The sequence below is a fragment of the Leuciscus leuciscus genome (genome assembly GCF_965113295.1).
Source record: "Leuciscus leuciscus genome assembly, chromosome: 5".
In the NCBI taxonomy this organism is placed as follows: Eukaryota; Metazoa; Chordata; class Actinopteri; order Cypriniformes; family Leuciscidae; genus Leuciscus; species Leuciscus leuciscus.
In genome coordinates, this window is record NC_138729.1 from 31,507,983 (window position 1) to 31,530,557 (window position 22,575).

The 22,575-nt window shown below is 37.0% G+C and overlaps 1 protein-coding gene across 2 annotated transcripts in view; it reads left to right on the top strand.

The window, feature by feature from the left end:
* The window catches only part of LOC309498334 (carboxyl-terminal PDZ ligand of neuronal nitric oxide synthase protein), a 52,307-nt gene that overhangs the window by 20,833 nt on the left and 8,899 nt on the right, over window positions 1-22,575 (top strand). The window contains exons 3-11 of one of the 2 annotated variants that reach the window (XM_082169041.1): window positions 4,867-4,959; window positions 5,112-5,170; window positions 5,267-5,375; window positions 5,829-5,982; window positions 6,165-6,310; window positions 10,073-10,228; window positions 11,717-11,882; window positions 12,839-13,094; window positions 18,425-19,016. In XM_082169041.1, the coding sequence (XP_082025167.1) occupies window positions 4,867-4,959; window positions 5,112-5,170; window positions 5,267-5,375; window positions 5,829-5,982; window positions 6,165-6,310; window positions 10,073-10,228; window positions 11,717-11,882; window positions 12,839-13,094; window positions 18,425-18,473 (1,188 nt within the window). In that variant the 3' untranslated portion in view covers window positions 18,474-19,016. Of the gene's footprint in view, window positions 1-4,866; window positions 4,960-5,111; window positions 5,171-5,266; window positions 5,376-5,828; window positions 5,983-6,164; window positions 6,311-10,072; window positions 10,229-11,716; window positions 11,883-12,838; window positions 13,095-18,424; window positions 19,017-22,575 lie in introns of those variants that run through there. The other variant, XM_082169040.1, reaches the window with a different exon arrangement.

Below are 22,575 nucleotides of genomic sequence, written 5' to 3' on the forward strand. Positions count from 1 at the left end.
AAGTCAACATTTGAATTAAATGTTGTTATGTTCCCCTAACCGTCTAGGGGTCGGGAGGGGAGGTCACAAAGGTTTTTTTGGGGGTTTTTTTAAAGGGAGGAAGGTGAGAACACACTTCAATCCTCTGTCCCAGAATAAAGAAGACACCAGATGATATATATCAAAGAAAGGATTTAATAAAAAAAATAAAAATAAAGAATATAGGTTACTAGGGAGCAATGGCTTATGGGAGAGCAAGGCCTAAAATAACAAACAAAACAGCCCACTAACTAATTTTGAGAGGAGTCCTAACTAACCTCAGAAAGGTTAAACAAATAGAAACTTCCCTCAAAACCCTTGCTACACAAAAACAGGGACAAAAGCAGTATTAAAAGAAAAAGGCACTCTTCCCCTACGGCTTCCCTCACAATAGTAATTATTTAACAGGTTAACAGGAACACAATTCCTTCTGCTTAATTTTTAGTTGAAGTGAGATCAAGATCACTTAACACAGGTCACAGCTAAACTCAGTTAGCCACCGCTAACTCACAAATACGGTCTCTAAATGTCAGAAGCAAACATATTTCACAACAGAGTTCAATCTGGAGCAGGGGAGAAGTGTGTCTCTCTGCTGCAAACACTGAACGGCCCCATTATACTTTCCGTCTCAGGCACACTCACAAAATAGTTACAGGTGCTGATGATTAGGCCTGAGAGAGAGTAGAGAGAGAAAGAGAAATTAATAATTAATTAATTAATTAATTAATTAATTAATTAATTAATTAATTAATTAATTAATAAATAAATAAATAAATAAATAAATAAATAAATAAATAAATATATATGTCCTTGGACATAACAGTTGTTTGGCAAATATTAACGGTAGGGTAGGCAATTTTTTGGAGAGGCTAGAAATAGCAAGCTAGCTATAAAAGCATAAGAGAGGCCCTGTCCCAAATGGAACCCTAAGCACTCGCGGTCTTCCTCTGAGTCCGCACTTTCGTGACGTAATGCCGCTTTGACTTTTGGGAAGAAGTCTGCTGTGGAGCCCGCATCAGCATGGGCTCGGCAAAAGTGCGCATCAAGGGCGCAAATCGACCATATGGGGGCGCTCGCGAGCACCCTTCTGAGATCTAAAAATGACAAATGGGACACACTGTGGTCTCACGGACTTAACGGACACGCGCACGCGGCAGCCATTGTAAGTCCACAAGAACGAAAGTGCACATGAAGTGTGCCATTTGGGACAGGGCCATTCTACCCTCCCTTCAGAGTGCTCTCCAAAGCCACGCCTCCTTCAAAACACAAAAAGCTTCACGAGAGATGGCGTTAAACTACCTCATAGCTACCTCAAAGCACATAACATTACAATAATAATGAATGTAAACAGCTTAAAGACCTGTATCACCTGACTGCTGCAGATCCATTCCGGCATTGATAGTGTTGCCATTGAAATGCATATATTTTAGTCACAAACCGCTCTGAATATAACGGCACGGGTTTTATCCCTCTTTTATATCTCTTTTATCCATCGAAATTACAGTTATGGTGTGAACGAAGCTCCTTGTTTTGGTTTAGGAGAAACTGTAAAAAGTGGCTTCTGTTTCAGTTGTGTGATCGGTGACTGAGCATGAAACGCACTGATGACGTGTGTATGGAAGTAAAATAATGACGAATGTTTTTGAAACAAAAAAGCTTGTTGAATTGCACTACTTGAAAAAATATCAATTGCATTGTATTTTTAGGGCTTGCATTTTTATGGGGTGAAATTCAACATGGTTGTATATTTAAGCTGTGAATATTTCAATTCAAAACATGTCACACACGTTTTCATTATTAAAAATTCAATAATCCATATTCACCTTTCAGATTTCCCTTCCAAAATGTTCATTCTGTTTAAAAATACAACCGAAAATATTCGACAGGCAATTTTCAGTCCATTTGATTTCGCTTTACAAATTCGCTTCCATAAATTCAGTGGTTCAAATTCGACAGAAAATTCGACATTTGACATCGGGGGTCGGAGACATTTGATATTCCTGCCGTTCCCAGATGTCAAATGTCGAATTTTCTGTCGAATTTGAACCACTGAATATAATAACAATATATTTCCAATAATCAGAGTAAGGACTTAATAGCAGTAAGATGTTTACATGACACAAGCAAAACTCTTCACTCCCTTTTACATGCAATTTTCATTATTCTGATTATTCACTAAGAATTTTTTATTTTTAAATAAAATATATATTCAAAGGAGAATTTATATTTATTACTTTTCAAATTATACGTAGGAATTTGTTATTTAGAATGAATTCAAGGAGCACAGTAAATGTGAATGTACCTTAAGAATCTCCCATTGACATTTACTGTGCTCCTTGAATTCATTCTAAATAACAAATTCCTACGTATAATTTGAAAAGTAATAAATTCTCCTTTAAATATATATGTTATTTTTACTAACCATGCATAAACACATATTATAATAGCACATTTTGTACAGAATACAGTGTATTCAGACTTTAGCCATTAAAATGTTATAAGTAGCACACACTAAGCCACAAATGCATGTTGTCACAGAAAAGTCAGCATCAACCACTTCGCCAAAACAACTTATTCTGGTTAAGTAGAGTACCGTCTGAATAACATTTTTAAAGTACAAAAACAAAAGGCGGAAATTAGCTACTACTATACATTATGTTTGAATGGATTTGTAACTAAATGTATTGCTGTAATAAGGCAAATGTGTATTTCCTCATTGAAGAGATGCTATAGCCCAAAGCAATTTACAAATAGAGTAATTTAACACGAGTGGCCTATGTGAAAATAAGCATCTCTTCTAGTTCTAATAGGGAGCCATGAAGCTGATTAACTCTGACAAGGTAGTTTAAAGTTTTAGCTACTTCAACACACTAAAGCTCTTCAGCAAGACTAAAGGTTTGTAACCTGCACACGTGGACAGACCTGTCATGTCCTTTTCCTGTAGTGCATCTCATACAGTCTTCATGCTTCCACCATTGGTCCTTGTTTTCCTCTAGTCTTCAAAAGATGGACAGATCAGCATAATGTTTCTGCGGATGAGTAGCTCTCTCGGTTCAGTCCAGGACTTGATTTCAATAATGAATACTATGTCTTTCAGCAGAAATGATTCATGCACCAAGTTTTAAAGAACCCAAAGACTAAAAATGTGCCAATGTGAATCATTCAGACTGAAGACATTTGGAATTAGAAATAGAATAGATAACCCAATAGGAATCATTTCATGCCAAGTTGCATCCACTCATTCAGGTTTATGCTGAGGAGCCTAGACAGGGATCCCAGCCATTCAGCGCCACAGCTAAGGTCTCTCGTATCCCCCACCTTAAAGGGGAATGGCGTTGCAAGCGAGACACCGAGCCAGCCTTCCTGCACATTACCTGTTTGTACCCAACACATGGGAAGAAACTGGCTCCACCTGGAGATTGTAGAATCTCGTGAAGGTATTAGGTGGTGCTTTCTCTCCAGCAAGAGAGATCTCCTCTCGATTGCAAGCACTTTTAGAATCAGGAAATGCTCTTTGTGAGACGATTGGAAGAGAGTGATCGCTGTACGCAACCACTTGGCTCCAAAGCAAAAATTTGAATGAGTGGATGCGTGCCGCCATCTTATATACCCGTATGTATGGGGGAGTGGCTTGGCATGCAAATTCCACTTGCCAATTCTGTTGGTTGTTTTTCTACAACTCAGAGGTGATTGGGGCTCCCAAGTGAGACCCCAGTTTTCAGTCTTCGACATTTACAACGGGTTTTATTTCCTTTTTAAAACCCTGTAGGCCTGGAAGATGACAGTAAAGATTTTGAAAGGCCATGAGCTCTGTTTCAAACTCTAGTCTACATATATGATCTATATGGAACCTCATAAAAGACTTACTTGAAACACCAGCAACGAATAGGCAACAACACTCTTAATTGTCACTCATGCACATTACACAAATATCTATCCTTGCGTAAAGTGGACAAGAGACGGTAATAATGCTCAGAGCTGATTCCAGTAGTTTGGTGTTGACACATCAGCTCCATGCTCTAATAAGCAAAACATAAATACACAGATATATGCATTTCTCTCGACTCGTCTGTTATCTTGAATCTTTTTTTTTTTTTTTTCACAAAGCTCTTTGCAGTGCATTCTTGGAACATACATTACATTATAAAATACAACAGCATTATAAAATGTATGAGTTCGTAAAAAAGTAATAATAAAAAGGAAAATTGACATGCATTACTGTTCAAACGTTTTGGGTCAGAACTCATTCAATTGATCAAAAGTGACAGTAATGTAATGTTACAAATAATTCTATTAAATGCTGTTTCTATAAATTCTATATTCTATAAAATTTATATATTTTGCAGGACATCATGTTACACTGAAGACTGAAGAAATAGCTGCTGAAAATTCAGCTTTGCCATTACAGGAATAAATAACATTTTAAAACATTAAAATAGAAAACATTTTTTAAATTGTAATAATATTTCACTTATAAATTGCAATAATATTTCTGCTCTTAAAAAAGTTGTTGTTTATGATAAATACTTATCATAAGTATTTACTTTTAATAATTTGATATACTTACTTTTAGTTAGGCTCATATGGCAGGACTGATTGTTGATTCCTCTATGTTCATAATTTAGCGGTTTATGTGCTAATTGTAAATAACTGATTTAAAATTGGTCCCAGGACTTCAGTCTGCATCTTAAAGTGTGACAAATAGATGTTAAGTGCAATTTTTATTTATTTATTTAATTAAAAAATTTGATGGAAACCATTAGAAAATGTGATCTGGTCCTGTGTTTGATCTTTAAAAAAGTAGGCCTATCTCTATGCATTTAAATGACTCTGTTTTTCCCCTTGCAGTACGAGTTCAAGGCAAAAAGCGTGAAGAAGAAGAAAGTGAGCATAGGAGTTTCTGTAGACGGGGTCAAAGTGGTGCTGCGCAAGAAACCCAAGGCACGTGTCATCAGACCTACACCTCTGACATCACACATTGACCTTATGTGAATATCCTTATACTGTATAACTACAGTCCTAGAAATTATGAGTTTATATGTTTGTTCACATGCATAACAAGACCCTAACACTTGTCTTGTTTTGACCTCCAGAGGAAAGAGTGGACGTGGGATGAGAGCAAGATGCTGGTTATGCACGACCCCATATACAGGTGAGACACAGAAAATGTAACAAAATCAATTGTATTTCAACCGTATGTATTAATGTTTAGCCTATGTTTTATTCTTTTTTCTTTTTTTCCTCTAAGGATCTTCTATGTATCCCATGATTCTCAGGATCTGAAGATTTTCAGCTACATTGCTCGTGATGGATCCAGCAACTTGTTTAGATGCAATGTGTTCAAGTCCAAAAAGAAGGTAGAGTCTCCTTTCACCTAGAAAGAAAAGAAATGGTCTTCTGTTGCTCTCTTTCTCTGCCCCGAACCAAGGAATAATGTCATGTATGCCATTTTTTTCAGTCCGTCTTGTCCTTGAGCGAAGCCCTTAACCATGAAATTCTTCACCTGTTTGTCTCTGTTGTCTCTGCTTTTCCTCTCAATTCTTGCCCTTTGCTTTTTTCATAGAACTGTAGTAGCACAGAATGAACTAATACAAAGTTAGTTATATGATAAAATCAAGAAAAGCATGTCAAAAACCTATCCTGCAATATGGTGACCGAAATATTAAGAAAACTATATAAAACTATATATTTTATAAATATTTTTGGTCAGTGTATTTTAGGATTATACAGTATATAAGGTACAGTATATACTGTTTATCTTGTACATATAAGATTCTCTAAATCTCTTTTTCACCTCTCTCCCCTCTCAGAGTCAGGCCATGCGGATAGTGCGGACGGTCGGTCAGGCGTTTGAGGTGTGCCATAAGCTGAGTCTGCAGCACGCTGAGCAGAATTCAGATGAGCAGCCAGACGGCCCTGCAGACGGCCAAAGCGATCAGTCTGGAGAAGAGCCCAGCCCTGAAGGTGAGACCATGCCATAACATCTGAGCATTCATTCCTTAAAACACGTCATCATAGAATAAATCAAAGCTATGGAGCTGCGAGTACAGCATTTCAGTGATATTTTTCATGTGATGTTTAAACGTGCCAATCATTGTTGTATAACTAGTTTCATCATATTCTTAAAATGCTGCTGTTGTTTACAGGTCGTCAGCTGACAGGGATGGAACAGGGAATGGATGATGTCACTGGAATGGAGTCTCATTCCCCAAAGCTCAGTGAGCAGGCTATGGATGACATTCTTCAGAGCCTGTCAGAGCTCAACATGGTGAAACCTGGACAAACCCATCAGGTGAGATGGATCTGGAGTATGAGCATGACTGAGTGTTTTAGCAGAAGATAAGCCCTCGCATCATTCCTCCCCACAGACGTCTTTTGAGTATCGCTCGTCAGCTGGAAATAATGGCTGTTTATAAATGAAGAGGAAACCCCTTTCACCTCCTCTCTCTTCTGTTTTTTACCCCTTTGTCTCAACCTTGTTCCTCCTTCGGGGTATTGAGGCCATGTCCACACTAATACGTTTTCGTTTGAAAACGCATCTTTTTCTCTCCGTTTTGGCCTTCCGTCCACACTGAGACAGCGTTTTTATTAATGAAAACGAAGCTTTTTGAAAACGCACTCCAAAGCGTATACATTTGAAAACGCCGTTTTTGCGTTGTAGTGTGGACTGTGAAACCGGAGGGATTTAAAAACGATGACGTAAATTTAGTCATGTGACGCATATTGTACCAATAGATATTCATGTTTATACCAGTATTGTGCCTGTTATGTGCTATTCACTTTCACACTGTTGCTAAAAATATTCTACATTGCACACTCTTCATATCACAGTCCTGCAAAGATGACAGAATTTACTCACATTTGCTGTCCTGCGGTGATACATGAGAGCAGTCGCGTTTTAGACCAAACATATGGTATCTGCGTGCGACCTGGACGCATCAGTGAATGGTGAGATATTTTACTAAATAAAATTATCCTGTCAGAAGAATTGCGCGATAACTTCATTATTTATTTTTCCATCTGAATCATATCAGTGAGCTTTTGTGGGGTTTTACACATGCGCAGTAAAGGTGAATTTAGCGTTTTCAGGTGTTTTTCAAAAGTTTCTCATCCACACTGAAACGTCCGAAAACGCTTGAAAACGCTAGTGTGGACGGAGAGCGTTTATAAACGAAAACGCCGTTTTCAAATGTATCCGGATTAATGTAGACGTAGCCTCAGTTAAACTGTTATGATGCCCCAGGCCTGCATACTATTTTCAAAATCTTCATATGACTTTAACCACTTATCACTGTCTGAACTGAACAATAGCATACAGCCCCAAGCCTTGAGACAGGGATTTCATGTGCTGGATTGTCATATCCTAACAAACCATACATCAATGGAAAGCTTATTTATTCAGCTGTCGGATTATGTATACATCTCAATTAAAAAAAATTGACCCATGTGACTGGTTTTGTGGTCCAGGGTCACACTTTTCTATTTAATTTTTTTGTTTATTCTATTTTATTCTAATTTATTCCGGTGACGGCAAAGCTGAATTTTCAACAGCCATTACTCCAGTATTCAGTCACATGATCCTTCAGAAATCAATATGCTGATTTGGTGCTCAAGAAACATTAATTTTTATTATTAATGTTGAAAACAGCTGTGCTGCTTATTATTTTTGTGGAAACCACAATACTTATTTCAGAAATCTTTGATGAAGGCATCCTTGCTGTATAAAAGTATTAATTTCTTTCAAACAAATTTTTTTTTTTTTTTTAAGTAAATGAAAGCAAAACCAACATTAATTAAAGGCATTTAAACACACATTTAAACAAATTATTACAACAAATATTAACATGATGTAGAATTATTTAGATTTTTTTTTTTCACTTAAAATAATATATTGTTATTATTTTAATTTCTTATTAATTCTTTTTTTTTTTTTTTACTGACCATTCAAGATGATTTGACTGCAGGTCCTGTTTAGAAGTTCATACAGTAAATTATACGAGAGGACAGAGCCATAAGGATTATTTAAATAAGGTCAAAGTTATATATTAAACAAAGTCAAACTTAATATGGTTTGATGTTTGATATCTCTCTGCAGTTCCTTACAGAAATTCCCAGTGCATATGGGTTGAAAGCAGATAATGCATTCATTCATTTTACATGTAATAATTTAGCAGCAGTCCATTCATAATGCATTCATGTGTTCGTTGTCTAGCAAACATCAAAGATCCAGTGGTGTTCCATTAGCTTTGTAGCTGACATTCATGACAAATGGATCTACTGGAGGATAAATGAAGACAGAATGGGAACATTCATAGTTGTAGCTTCTTTTCTTTCTTTTTTTTTATGTAGTTGCTCACTGGTATGACTTGGCCATCCTGCTCATGGAAGATATGCCTCTGTGCACAATGGAGATAAGTGACATTAAAAGACTGTTTCATACTGGAAGTGTTTCTTTAGCAGACGTGCTACTACCTCCATCCTCTGCCTCTCTTCCCTCTCATATACTCCTGAAATTAAACCTCCAGCTCCTTCTAGTGGTTAACATTGGATGTTGCACAGAAAGAGTAATTGTGTTGTTTCCTTTACTGCTTTTAGATTGATTTATGATGTGTCATGTTTGGTATATAACGTATAAAGGTTTGTGTAAGGGTAATGTTCAGAGGTGGTGACAGAAAATATCATTAGGTGAGAAAGCAGAGAGTGTTTTGATGTTCAAATCCCTAGAGCCATGTCTCTGTCTCAGTCCTCTTATGACAGACAGAGTAAAGCTACTTAGAGAAAATTACTGTCTCTCTCTCTCTCTCTATCTCTCTCTCTCTCTCTCTCTCTCTCTCTCTCTCTCTCTGTGTGTGTGTGCGTGCGTGCGTGCGTGCGTGCGTGCGTGCGTGCGTGCGTGCGTGCGTGCGTGTGCGTGTGTGTGTGTTTGTTTAAATGTGGTTATTTGTAAATGTTCCTCTTTTTATGAATGCACTTGAGTTGACCTTTGCTTCTGTAGATCCACATATTAAAGTGCTCTTAATGCAAAAATACACATACACACACAAACTAATGACTCTGCTCTCTTTTTGCATGACTAAAGACACGACAATGACCAGGCAACACACTGACATCATTAAACACTAACCGTGACTACTAACATACAATATTATAATTTCTAAAATGGACAAAACCAAAATGTTGTAAATAAATACATAAAACTTAACCAAAATCTCTCTATATTTGATTCAATAAAAAAACGAGCAGGAAAATATTATTGACTGTTGTTAAGAAGCCTCCACAAGCTTTCATGCTTGGGGTTGCCAGATGTCAAGAGTTTAAATCTCCTAATCAGAGCTTTTGTCTTAAATATATACACTATTAGGAATTTCACTGTTTTAGCTTTTGAGAGAAGCTTGAGTTTTACCAGTTTACATAATGTAGAGAATGTTCATTTATATGACAATATTCTCTGTCATTAAACGAGATGAGTAAATGAGTAAAATAAACCATGCAAATGAGTTGACATTGTTTTGATTTGTGCCAATAGGTGAAAGTGCAATAATTCTGATGAAATGACAACAAATCTTAAATGACAACAAACATAATCAGTAATCAAGATTACAATATTGAGCAAAAATATTGTTATTATCAATTTAACCATTATGCAGGATAATTAAATATAACTTAGAAGAATAAAAAGAATAGCAGAGTCTACATCACAACAATAACAATAACGCCACAGAGAAACGATATTGTTAAAATCACATTCAAACGATTTTTCCAGCTGATGAAGAACAATGACAGCCAATCAGAATCCATCCTGCTTTAAAGAGCTCGAGCATTTAAAGCGGCAGATGACAAAACTGGAATTAACAGAACGATATCGTCCGCTGGTGTGGACGCATACCGGTATATATATATACATACAGTATATTTAACTTAGACTTTAAAAATAGCTGTCAAAATTAATACTAATGTAAACTGCAAAAGTTGATGTTTCTCAGGGGGAAAAAAAGTTTTTAGTGATATATATTTTTTCTTCTTCTCTCTCTTATGCTCATTTTCCCTCTTTCAGTCTTTACAAGACCTGGAGAGTGTCTCTCTTTACACGCTATCCCCCAGCAGCCCTTGCTCTCCTACTCTCACACCTTTGGCCAGCCATCACCACCTGCAGTTACTCCAACAACAGCTTCTACAGCAGCAACAACAAACTCAGATCGCTGTAGCACAGGTAAGATGTTGCTTCTACCCTTTCCTGACACTAGAAGGGGCTACAACTCCATAGAAAATGCAGCAATTGATTTCATATTTTCAGGCATTTTCACAATAATTTGCTTTCCACTCAGAAAACAGCTTTTCTCCACAACCCTATTCATTTTTCTCTGTTGAAATGATTTCTGATAGCCTTTGTTTAAAAGCTCTCACATACTATATAAGCCCAAATCATTCACCATATAGAGGAAGCAAAGATAAATATAGAGGAGACAGAACACAACGCTGATATGGGCAATCACCAGGCTTCTGCCACTTCATTAATTCGCCTGTTCATTTATTGGGTCCTTTTTGTCATTCTGTCTCCGACTAATGATATTTGTTCTCATATGGCATACTGTATAAGGTTCAGATGATGTTATAGTTATAATGTCCTGTGTGAGAGAGAAGAAGCTGATGTGCTCCCAGCTCTGATTCAGCACAGTCATGCTACTGCATAGCAATAGCTTGGAAAAGGAGATTGATGTGCATTCACCACCCACCAAGAGAAAAATTATATTGCCCAGAGGTTGCTCTTTCTCATTGGACTTAATAGTTTTTAGTTTCTTTTAAGTATTAACCTTTTCTCAGATGTTTCTCCTAAAATTCTTTAGAAAATGTCTTAACAAGTGAGACTAAATGATTGTGGATAGCAGTTTGTTTTTAAATATTTGAAGTTTTCCAAAAAACCAAGATATTTTAAATCATATTTCGTATTTTAATTCATTCCCTTCACAAATGCCATTTTTATTTAAGAATCTGGCTACTCATTATCTTGGACAACCTATTCTGCATGAGGGAATTTTAAAAGTGTGATGTCTAGACCAGGAAAAGTTGTGAACATTTATCAAATCATAAGTAATTTGATTAATTGTTTTAATTATAAATATAGAAACAAATGTATATAATTTATTTCTTGCTAAAAAATAAAGTGTAAAAAAATTTAAAACTTGTATTACTATCTTATTTAATTACTTGATTATATTGTCACAATTAGTTTCTGTAAATAAAAGTTTTAAAATGAGCAGCTTTGTCATTTTAGCAGACATATCAGAAATATCTTCAAATATTGTCATTGACGATAGCGATAGACCTTGAAGGCAAAACGTTTTAAGAGATATTTTCCTTTCTGTGGGCTGATCCTCCCAAACTTCTGCACAAATGATGAAGTCAACAAAACAAAGGTCTCTTTCATTATGCAGCAAACCACTTTAGATTCCTTAAAAATGTATTGATTAATAGTGTTTAGTTGATTAAAAGTTTGATATCTGTCATTGCTTCTGATACACACACACACACACACACACACAACACAAGTTAGAGAATCAACTCTATAGGACTTTGATTACCTGATCTAAGATTTGTTTCACTCACCATAATCCTCAGATCATATCCTACTTGTAAGTCATCATATCTTTAAGACTGGCGTGATTCCTTATAGTCTTGACTGAGCGTGTCCCTGCTATAGGTGCAACTCCTAAAGGATCAGCTGGCCGCGGAGACGGCTGCCCGCATGGAGGCGCAGGCCAGAACTCACCAGCTGCTGCTGCAGAACCGAGACTTACTGCAACATACATCCCTGCTGGTGAAACACCTCAGCCAACTGGAGGTCAGAGTCAGTGGAGCCACACAGAGTAAGACTCACAACACTACCCATGAGTCACTCCCATAAAGCCCTGCAAATGATCGAAGAAAATTAGTCTTTAAAATTTACTAAAAACTAGTATTTCACAAATGAAATATTTGAATATTTTGCAATAAACTTATAAAAATATATATTGTATTTTAAATTGATAATTAATTACTGATAGTTTATATTGTACCATTGTTTATGATTTTGCTTTCAGTTAAACATTATATTGTTGTGATTTATCTATGAGCTAGTTTGTTTGGTCTATAGCTAAGAACGTTTTATTTAAGATTTTTCTGCTAAGAATATGAATGGGAAAAATACTTTCAGATCCCAGTCTGCTGAAAGAGTGGGTAGTCTATTGCACACCATTACAGTCATAGACGCGCACACATTGTTTTTTGGCAGGCTGGGATGCTATTGAGTTGGTTGGTGTACACTAATCTATTTCAGAGTTTAGTGCAGGAGTTTATTAGGTTTGATTCTTCAGCACTGGGCTCCTTGCCGACTTTCACTCTGAGAGAGAGAGAGAGAGAGAGAGAGAGAGAGAGAGAGAGAGAGAGAGAGAGAGAGAGAGAGAGAGTGAGAGTGAGAGTGAGAGAGAGAGAGAGAGAGAGAGAGAGAGTGTGTGTGTGTGTGTGTGTGTGTGTGTGTGTGTGTGTGTGTGTGTGTGTGTGTGTGTGTGTGTGTGTGTGTGTGTGTGTGTGTGTGTGTGTGTGTGTGTGTGTAGTACATAAGCTTATGCTTGGTGCAGTGGTGGTGGTGTGCAGTGGTGGTTGCTGTGACCTGTCATTTAGAGTTATTTAAAATGTATGTCACCATTATGCCCTTGAGTGTCTTTATTAAAGCTTGCAATAAGCTTCATTTACATAATGTAACATCCCCTATTGTTATTGACTGTTTCAGGTTGGCTATTAAGACATTTACTTTATGCCCTAAATTTGAATCTCTCTCTTCTAGAAGAAGAATCAGTTTGGAGTAGTCTGCCCACTCGTTCTCTCTCTCTCAACCTGAAGAACCTCTACACTCCTCGCTCAGACCAGCCCGTCACCTCCACTCCAGCAGGACAGCCAGAAAACCCTCCCGTCTCCTTCCACGCTGAGTCCTACCTCAATCTGCTCAATCCAGCAAATGCAAGAAGTGATGCTGGAGTGGATGCAGCGAGAAAGGAAGTTGCTAAGCTAGAAACTCGGAATTCAACGGCACTTGATGAGAGGTGAAGACACATGACAGTAGCACTTAAATGGACACACGCATATGGATTAATTAGTTTTAATCTGGCATACAAAATTTTGCAACTATATATATTTTTTGCAAAAGTTAGAAGTTTTTGAAAGAAATTACTACTTTTATTCAGCAAGGATGCATTAAATTGATTAAAAGTGTCTTTAAAGACATTTATAATGTTACAAAGATTTTCTATTTCAAATAAATGCTGTCATTTTTAACTTTCTATATTTTTTTCAGACAAGGTTTCCACAAAAATATTATCTGATAATAATCATTTTAAAAAACTGTTTCTTGAGAAGCAAATAAGCATATTACAATGGTTTTGAAAGATCATGTGACTGAAGACTTAAGTATTGGCTGCTGAAAAATCAGCTTTGCATCACAGGAATAATTTACATTTTAAAATATATTAAAATAGATAAATAGATAAAATTCACAATATTACTGTTTTTACTTTTCAAATGATGAGCATAGGAGATTTCTTTCAAAAGCACTAAACAATCTAGAAAAGGAATGTGACAAAGAAAGAGATCAGGAAGTGCAGAAAAGCAATGTTAGAGCACTTTTGATTGTGTTGAAAGTCAGACCAATTGCTCCTTTCCGATCTGTAATTTAAACATACCTAGGATCTGAAATTTGAGCTGCAACATCTGGACAAAATAATCACACAGTGTGTCAGTTTGTGGAACAGAGTAGAGCAGCACCAAAACAAACCCAGAAATACAACAAAGTTAGTGAGATTCAGGCATTATGGGTCTCAGACTCGCCAAAATGTTACAAACGATTGAGCAGATGTTTATGTTTGTGAACATTTTGACCACATTTGGCTGGTGTTTGGGTTTTCTAAAACTAGTTCACATAATCCCTCCTCCTCTCTGACCTCCTCCTTTCCTCTCTCTTCCCTCTCCCTCCTCACTCCATACACAGACAGCAGACTTGTTGGAATGGATATTGGTTGTGAGCAATGTAAACAAATCTAATGAAAGTGTATTAAAAGGCAGAGAGCAATCTTTCCACTCTGACTTCTGGCAGACAGGTTTCTTTGAACTGTAATGGAAAATGTTGACCTTTGTTTGCATACTGCACATTCATTGCTCTCTGTGTGTGGTTAGCACCTATGGAAAACAGTTGTTGAACTTTGCAAGCAACACACATTTACACCTTCTCTATTGCTTTTACTGCTAGTTAGAGATGTTGTGTTGCTTTACCCAGCTGTCTTGGTTAGTTGTTTGTTGTTAAGCAAAAAGAGTGAAAGAGAATGAATTTGTGTGTTTTTATGTGAATACATATGTGCTTGCTTGTCGATTTCTGTGTGTGTGTGTCTATGTATTTAAGAGTTCTGTATGTGTGCGTCTGTCTGCGAGAGTGATTTATTTCACAATTATCGGTGTCCCTGTGGGTAGCTGCAGTCTCTCGCACACAGAAAACATTTATTTTCACACTTTATTAGAGCAATTTAGAGCTTGCAGAACCCCCCACACACACAAGCATACACACACCTGCTGCTGACAACACTCACAGGGCCAGGGAAAGACTTAAAGGATTAGTTCACTCCAGAATTAAAATTTCCTGATAATTTACTCACCCCCACGTCATCCAAGATGTTCATGTCTTTCTTTCTTCAGTCGAAAAGAAATTAAGGTTTTTGAGGAAAACGTTCCAGGATTCTCCATATAGTGGACTTCAATGGTTATCAACGGGTTGAAGGTCCAAATTGCAGTTTCAATCCAGCTTCAAAGAGCTCTACACAATTCCAGCCGAGGAATAAGGGTCTTATCTAGCAAAAAGAGCAGTCATATTCTAAAAAAAATGAATAAAATGTATATACTTTTTAAGCACACAAAGTCTTGCACTAGCTCTTCGATGCGCGTCCACTACTTCATGCTTTACTTAAGGCTGGTTCACACGGGACGATTTTAAAATTGTCGGCCGATTTTCCAAACCTGAGAGACCCCACACACGGGGATAAAAAATCACAGGTCTAACAGTTTTGGTCGTACAGTGTGTGGTGCACAGCCACACGGCAAAATCAACACATCACACACGAACCGATTTGACTCCCGAGCATTCCCAGATCAGACGGGAAATCGCGCAAAATACCTCGAGATCAAACGTGACTTCAGAGTAAACAATCATGGCGGACGAAGAGGATGCAGTGGCAATAGTTTGTAGTTTGTTTTTAACCGAAAAAAAAAACGTTATCAAAAGAAAAGGCGATGATCTCTGACGTCCACCGGACTTTCTGGTGCGCGATGCCGCCGGCTGTTTTGATTATATTTCCCGGTGTTTCCTCGCCGCCTCGTCACCTCGCTTTCTGATTGGCTACACTCCACAGTCCACAGGCTGCGTGCTCGGGGGACACCACACACGAGAAGAAATCGGGCCAAATAAATCCAACATGTTGGATATCCCCGATTTGAGATCGGAGCGGTCCCGACGTCCTGTCCCGACGTCCTTCCGAGCAGACGAGAGCAGTCTTAACACACCACACACGGCAGGAATATTTGATCAGATTATTTTACGATAATCGGAGCATCCTTAAGATTGTCGGAAGGGGTGAATCGGGGCTAAAATCGGCTTAATTATCCTGTGAACTAGGCTTTAGTCACGTTGAAAGGTCACGCGTGATGTAGGCGGAAGCACCGATCCAGTGTTTACAATGCGAACATGTAAAGTCAAACGCCCTTTACAATAAAATGGTAAAACAACGATGCCAGACTATTTTGAAGTTGGAGGAGAAAATTAGATGGTTTATGAACCGGAGTACACAGACAAAGAACTTAGACAGCTGGGTGAAACTGTGTGTCACTGTCACATGTGACCTTTCCAACATGAATCCATTTGATCTCTGATTTCTAAACTGAAATATTGGTTTAATCTCATTGTGGCTAGTTGTAGAAATCAGATTAATATGTTTACATGCCGCTTTCATAATCAGAATATTAATGCTGTCTAGTTTTTGGGTGTTAGTAAGATTTTTTTAAAGTAATTAATACTTTTATTCAGCAAAGACACATTAAATTGATCAAAAGTGACAGTAAATACATTTATAATGTTAATTAAACTTTGTATTTCAAATAAATGCTGTTCTTTTCTCTTTCTATTCATCATGGAATCCTGAACAAATGTATCAAGGTTTCCAAAAAAAGCACAAAATCAGTATTAGAATGATATGTGACACTGGAGTAATGGTTTCTGAAAATTAAGCTTTACCATCACAGGAATAAATTACATTTTAAACACTTATTTCCAATTGTAATATTATTTTGTAATATTAATTTCACCAACATTAAAACATAAAAAAATATATATATATATATATATATATAATAATAATAGTTAAAAAACCAACCCCAAACATTTGAATGATAGTATATTATAGTAAGACAGATAGAGATGAATGGGTGACTTAAATATGCAGAGTGTTTCTTGACTATATACTGAAGGACAAATATAGTCAAGTTCACTTGACTTGCTGGACAGTATGCAGTCTATGGGTCGTATTTACAGTATACTCCCAAACTCTATATACTGCTATACTCTCAGTCACAAATAATGGTGTGTGTGTGTGTGTGTGTGTGTGTGTGTGTGCGTGCGTGCGTGCGTGCGTGCGTGCGTGCGTGCGTGCGTGCGTGTGTGTGTGTGTGTGCTGGAGCTCAGTGTGTGTCCAGCAGGGACTCCTCACTATGACTCATAATGGTTTTATGCACCTGCCCATCAATTGTTCATTTATCTGTCACTCCTGGTGTTAATGTCAGCGTGAACTTCTCTGCTGGAGCTGGAATCTGTCCATCCCTTCAGTGCCAGTCATAAGTGCCATCTCTTTTATTTCTTTATTGCTTTGAAACTCCTCATGTCTTGCTCCCCTCTGTTCACGTCTGTGATGTTCTTTCATCCCTCTCTACATGTGCTGTTGCTTATTTATTATCTGCCTGTCCAGAAACTGTCTGCTGATTTTTTTTTTTTTTACATGAATCCAGCTCTATGGGTCACTGTGCACTAAGCCAGTTTTCATGGCCTTGTGATTTTGAGCTTGTTTGTGTGTCCATTTATTCGTTTGTGTTAATGTGAGGAGGGATGAATGCATGGATGGATTTAATGTCATGGATTAGCCTATCTGCTGTTGTATTGATCTTCTATAATCTCCTCTCGCTGCTTGATTATTGCGACTGAGACTCATCACAAGTGTGTGTGTGTGTGTGTGTGTGTGTGTGCGTGCGTGCGTGCGTGCGTGCGTGCGTGCGTGCGTGCGTGCGTGCGTGCGTGCGTGCGTGCGTGCGTGCGGTGTGTGTGTGTGTGTGTGTGTGTGTGTGTGTGTGTTTACTTAAGGCTGGAATACACTACACGAATATAAAATTACATACATTATGGTAGGCTATATTAGTAAATATATTGTCACATATTTTTCAATATATGAAAAGCGACAATATATTATATCATATAATATATATTATTCGGTATATGTTCAAATATACTCTTAAACCATTTTATATATTGATCATCCATGTATAGGGAAATATTTTTTTTTTTCATAAGGGTAGTCAGAGTCAGTCTGCAGATTTTCGGCAGTCAGCGTTGACAGATCGCATAATGAATGAAGGGCAGACTGATATTTTAGCTTTAGACTTTCATTCCATTCAGTAGGAGGAGCCAGTTTTAGAATACATATAGTTTTCATTTGTCATACATATAAATGTGTTGTATGTTTCTGTATGAGTTTGTTGTGTTTGGAATTACTTGAACGTCTGGTAGTGTGTGATCTTCAGTCGTTTGCTGTATGATGCAGTTTTTCTCTGTATCCATTCACAAGTTAGCAAGTTTATGATGCCTAGTGTTTTAAAATCTGTTCAGATTTTAAAGTCATGTTCTGTATCAGCCTTTAGGTAAACTTTAGGGACAAAATTGTCTGCAAAAGTGAGCTAAATATTACAAAGCCTCAGTTTAGGAACATTTGGGTAGTCTTCAGCTGAGAAACCGATTCATAGATAAAGCAAATTTTTTTATTTATTTTTTTATTCTCCAAATGTTTCTGTTAGTGCCCACAAGAAAAACAAGAATAAACACACTAAATGGCTTTATGAAAATGTAAAGATACAGAAAGATGACGTAAGAGTTAATTTATTGGCTATGGGATAGATTAAGTCATTAGCTCAATAAAAAACAATAGACGTTAATGGAAAGGGAATTGGACATTATACAGTGATAGTAATTGCAGTGTTGCAGTGGGAGTCAGATCAGATGATTTTCTAGATGACTTTCTCAGGTCTTTAGGTGAAGAGGTTTTAGAGAGACTTATTTGTGTTTTTCTCTGCTCAGGTGCACGTGTGAGGAGCCTCCTCTTCTGATTATCCACTTCCTCCTGTAACAGCCTTCTTCCTTCTCTCTAATCTTTTTCTAACCCTCTCTGATACCCTCTATCCATCTCATACCCTCACCTGTCCTCTCTTCCTTTGTCTGAAATCGCTATTTCCTCTCTATTTCCTCTCCTCTCTTCTCCACTTTACCAACCTCCTGTGAGTATAACTGTAATTGTACTTTCTTTAATTACATTGGCATGCTGAATGGATGATGAATGATGAGTACAGGGGTGCACGCGTGGGTCTGGTTTTTCCTACATTGTGCCTAATCTGAAACTACCCCCACAAGAAAAACAGTACTGGTTTGACCTACATTATGAGGACCCAAAGTCCTTATATTGTGGTGCGTATTTAGGTTTCAGGCCCAGGTAATTAGGTTTAATTCAAAACGCTAAATAAACATCCCCCAAAATTTTTTTATTAAAACGTTTTCTGTGATTAGGGGTTAGAAAATGTGATTAGCTCTGTATAAAAACCATAACACCCATGGAATGTCCTGCACTGAACTGAAAATACATTTCTTATTTTATATTATGGCTTATATTCTATACTATTTTTCCATACAATCCTATACTACTTAAAGGAGAACTTGGTAACTTTTTTAACTTAATAAAACTGTCTAGAAATCATTTGGATGGTTAAACAACCTGTTCTGGTGATATTGGTGACTTTCCCAGCTCCCCCCAGCGTTCCCAGGCGGAAAACCAACCTTGCAACTTGGGGACTACCGTCCCGGCAAGATAGAAATTGGAAGTCTCGTGAGAAGCGAGAACTAGAACGAGAACGAGCGCGAAACACGAATTGCTTTACGGCAATTCGACATAAACACACACGCACGTATGATGTATCACCAGATTACCCACCTCGGTAGACATAGCTCCACGCGATACAGTTGGCTTGCTCCGATCAAAACAAACGCACATGAGAAGCGGTAGAGAGGGGGAGGAGGCCGCCGCAAGTGAGTTTTTACGACCTTGTTGTGAAATATACGCCCCCCCACAGCTGTAGGGGGAGCTCGTGGGGAAAACATGCGACAACAAAAGGGAAAATCAGCGAAGAAGTGACTAGAGTTCGCTAGAGTTGCCGAGTTCTGCTTTAAATAAATTAAATAAAAACTTTTAAGGGTTATTGCATTTTTTAGCTTAACTTTAAGTGAGTTTTATGATTACAAAGGTAATCTAAATGTAAAAATGAGAATGAGCATGAAAAATTAAACATCCAACATTTGTCTGTTATTAATTAGACATTTTAAAAATGTCTAATATCGCCTGATTAAAGGGGTGTACCATATTAAATACTGTCTTAATGATAATCTGTGTGTGACTTCCGGAAACATGCAAGAGCGTAAATAAACAATGGCTACCAAAAGCGGCATGTTAGCTTAAAGGTGCAATATGTAAGATTGTTGTAATAAAATATCCAAAAATCACTTGCGCAGTGTGATATATTTCCTGCAGTTGTGTACTTACAAATCCCAAAGGTTCCCAAAGATTTTTAATTTCAGAAGAAATTCTCATTTTAAATAATGGCTCGTCCCTGGTCATTGCCGCCTGTCAATGACGTAATATCCGCGTTATCCCTGGTTTCCGCTTGTACCTGTGTGATTAGTACAGATGGTGGACAACCAGAATGAGACTTTTACCGCCGCTGTTCCCGCGGCGGCAAAATTGGGATGTGTATTTGCTGCCTTTTACCGCTGAGTGGCGCTGTAATCACAGACTTTGAAAAGTGTCAGTTTATTCTCTTAATGACGTAATCTGCCGCGGCAGTAATCTGAGCTGAGGTCACAGATAAATTCAAGATAAATCTTGTGGTTAAACGAATTCAAATTCATTACATTTAAAAAAAGTAGACACACGTTAACATTGTGTGCCCAGTTTTTCTATAATTTAGAAAGGCTATGTCAATAGGTTACTTGTCATTTACTTCGTGTTATTTTAATGTGTTTGTAGATTTATTAACTGAAACATAACAGTGAAATAAATTAAAATAATTTACCGTAAAATTAAAACATTTTCAGGACTTGCAGTTAGGCTACTAACCGATGTTAGTCGGTTTAAGCATTCTTTGTTATATTCAGAATTAAATAGGCTTACTTGTTGTTATGATTATCAATTGAATTCTTTAATAAATAATCAACCACAATGCCTATTAGGCTACTGCCGCAGAAAAAATAAACCAGTCGAATTTCAAAGTCGTTCAAAGTCGCTCTATAGGCTATACCGGGTGGCGCAAGTGACAGGGCAAAACAGCAGCAACTGCGGCATTTTAAAAGATAAGTTTCCTATCTGTTTATAATATATATATGTGTGTGAATGATTCACACACACACAAAAAAATAATTTAGCAGATTTATATTTTTACATATTCAATCAGTCTCATTTTTGTTCAAATAATGAAATATATATATATATATATATATATATATATATATATATATATATATATATATATATATATTTCATTATTTGAACAAAAATGAGACTGATTGAATATGTAAAAATATAAATCTGCTAAATTATTTTTTTGTGTGTGTGTGAATCATTCACGAGATTGAGATGACTGACAGTTATACCCGGCCATAGCAACGGAAGACATTTTTCAAAACAGATCGAACAAATCAGAAAAATACTTTCAATACAGTATTGCTTTCAATTAAAAAATAAACAATGAAAATGTAAAAGAAAATTAATTAAGTTTGAAAACCCATCGCACATTTCAAGGTAGGCTATGAATAAAGTGTCGGGACAGTTTATTTATTTAAACAGGGTTGCATTGATAGTTTATTCCCTTTGTGATGCAAAATAAGAAACACAGAATCTTATTCTTGCAACATTTTAAATTTCTATTGTCAAAGAAATTGCAGCTAAATGAAAAAATTAAAACGGTACAAAACGAAAAAAGTTCAAAGCAACATAAATTAAGAACATGCGTTTTTCTTTGCCTCTCTCGCACTGGATATTTTTTTTGTAAGTTTGGTCTCCCTCACTGCGCGCGGTACGGGTCTTTCTCGAAATTAAGCATTTCAGCGTAAAAAAACACCATACAGCTGATAATACTGTATGTCGCTGTGTGTCATCCACACAAATCACGAAGAAAAAACTGTAACAAATAGCTTTTGTTCCTTCAAAGATACAACATGCCTTGCTGAATTCACCTTACAATAAAACGAGGTGGGTCGCGAATTAAAGAGCTGCTAAATTGAAATTGTTTGTGGAAAACCTTTAAATACAATCAATAAAACTACAATATAAAATTTTATAAGATATGGGGCCTACTGTACATAGGCTATGGACTTTTGGAGATTTTGAGATTAATCCTTAGAATTTTGCCTTTGCCTGCTCATCAGGCTGGCTCCGACACTCTCCATATGAAAGACGGAACATTAACACCTCTGTCCTGCACCCCCACGATAAAGCAACTATTGCCTTCTCCAAACCCCCCACAGGCTAGCTGAGTTTGCAAAACAAAACAAAGAGTTTGCCACTCGTCGTGGTGTGCCAAAACACTTCATTATTAACTTCAATATTTAATTCTAAACAATCTCAAAACGCTTTGTGACATTTTGAAAAGCCGTGGATGCATTACTGCCACTGGAACCATGAACGCAACAGAATACTGGTTCTGATTTTATTGTTTGTCGTTTAAACGTATATATATATATATTTTTTTTTTTTTTACAGAACTGCTTTTGAAATTACGATTGGAATTATTATAGGTTACAGAAGTAAAGTCATTGTATAATATTTGTTCCTTGGTGTAAAATGGAAATGCATGGTGATTTTATATTGTAAATAGGCTATAAGCAAAAAACTATGTTTTAGAACTATAGACAAATCTCTCATGCATCAACAATAGACTATACAATGCATTAATAGGCTAATATAAAAATATCAGTAGTTTCAGTTAGTTCGGGTTTCGAACCCGTGTCATCTAAATGATCGTAACGTAAGTTCAACCACTCGGCCACGATTCACTCGTTGCGACATGGCCTAACGTTCCAGTGTGTGTTCGCTCACACGAGCGAGAAGCGCTCTTCATTCAAAAGAACGCGCCGCCGCGTTTGTCGAACACTAATTCAACATGCTAGAATAAAACCTGGCTTTAGAA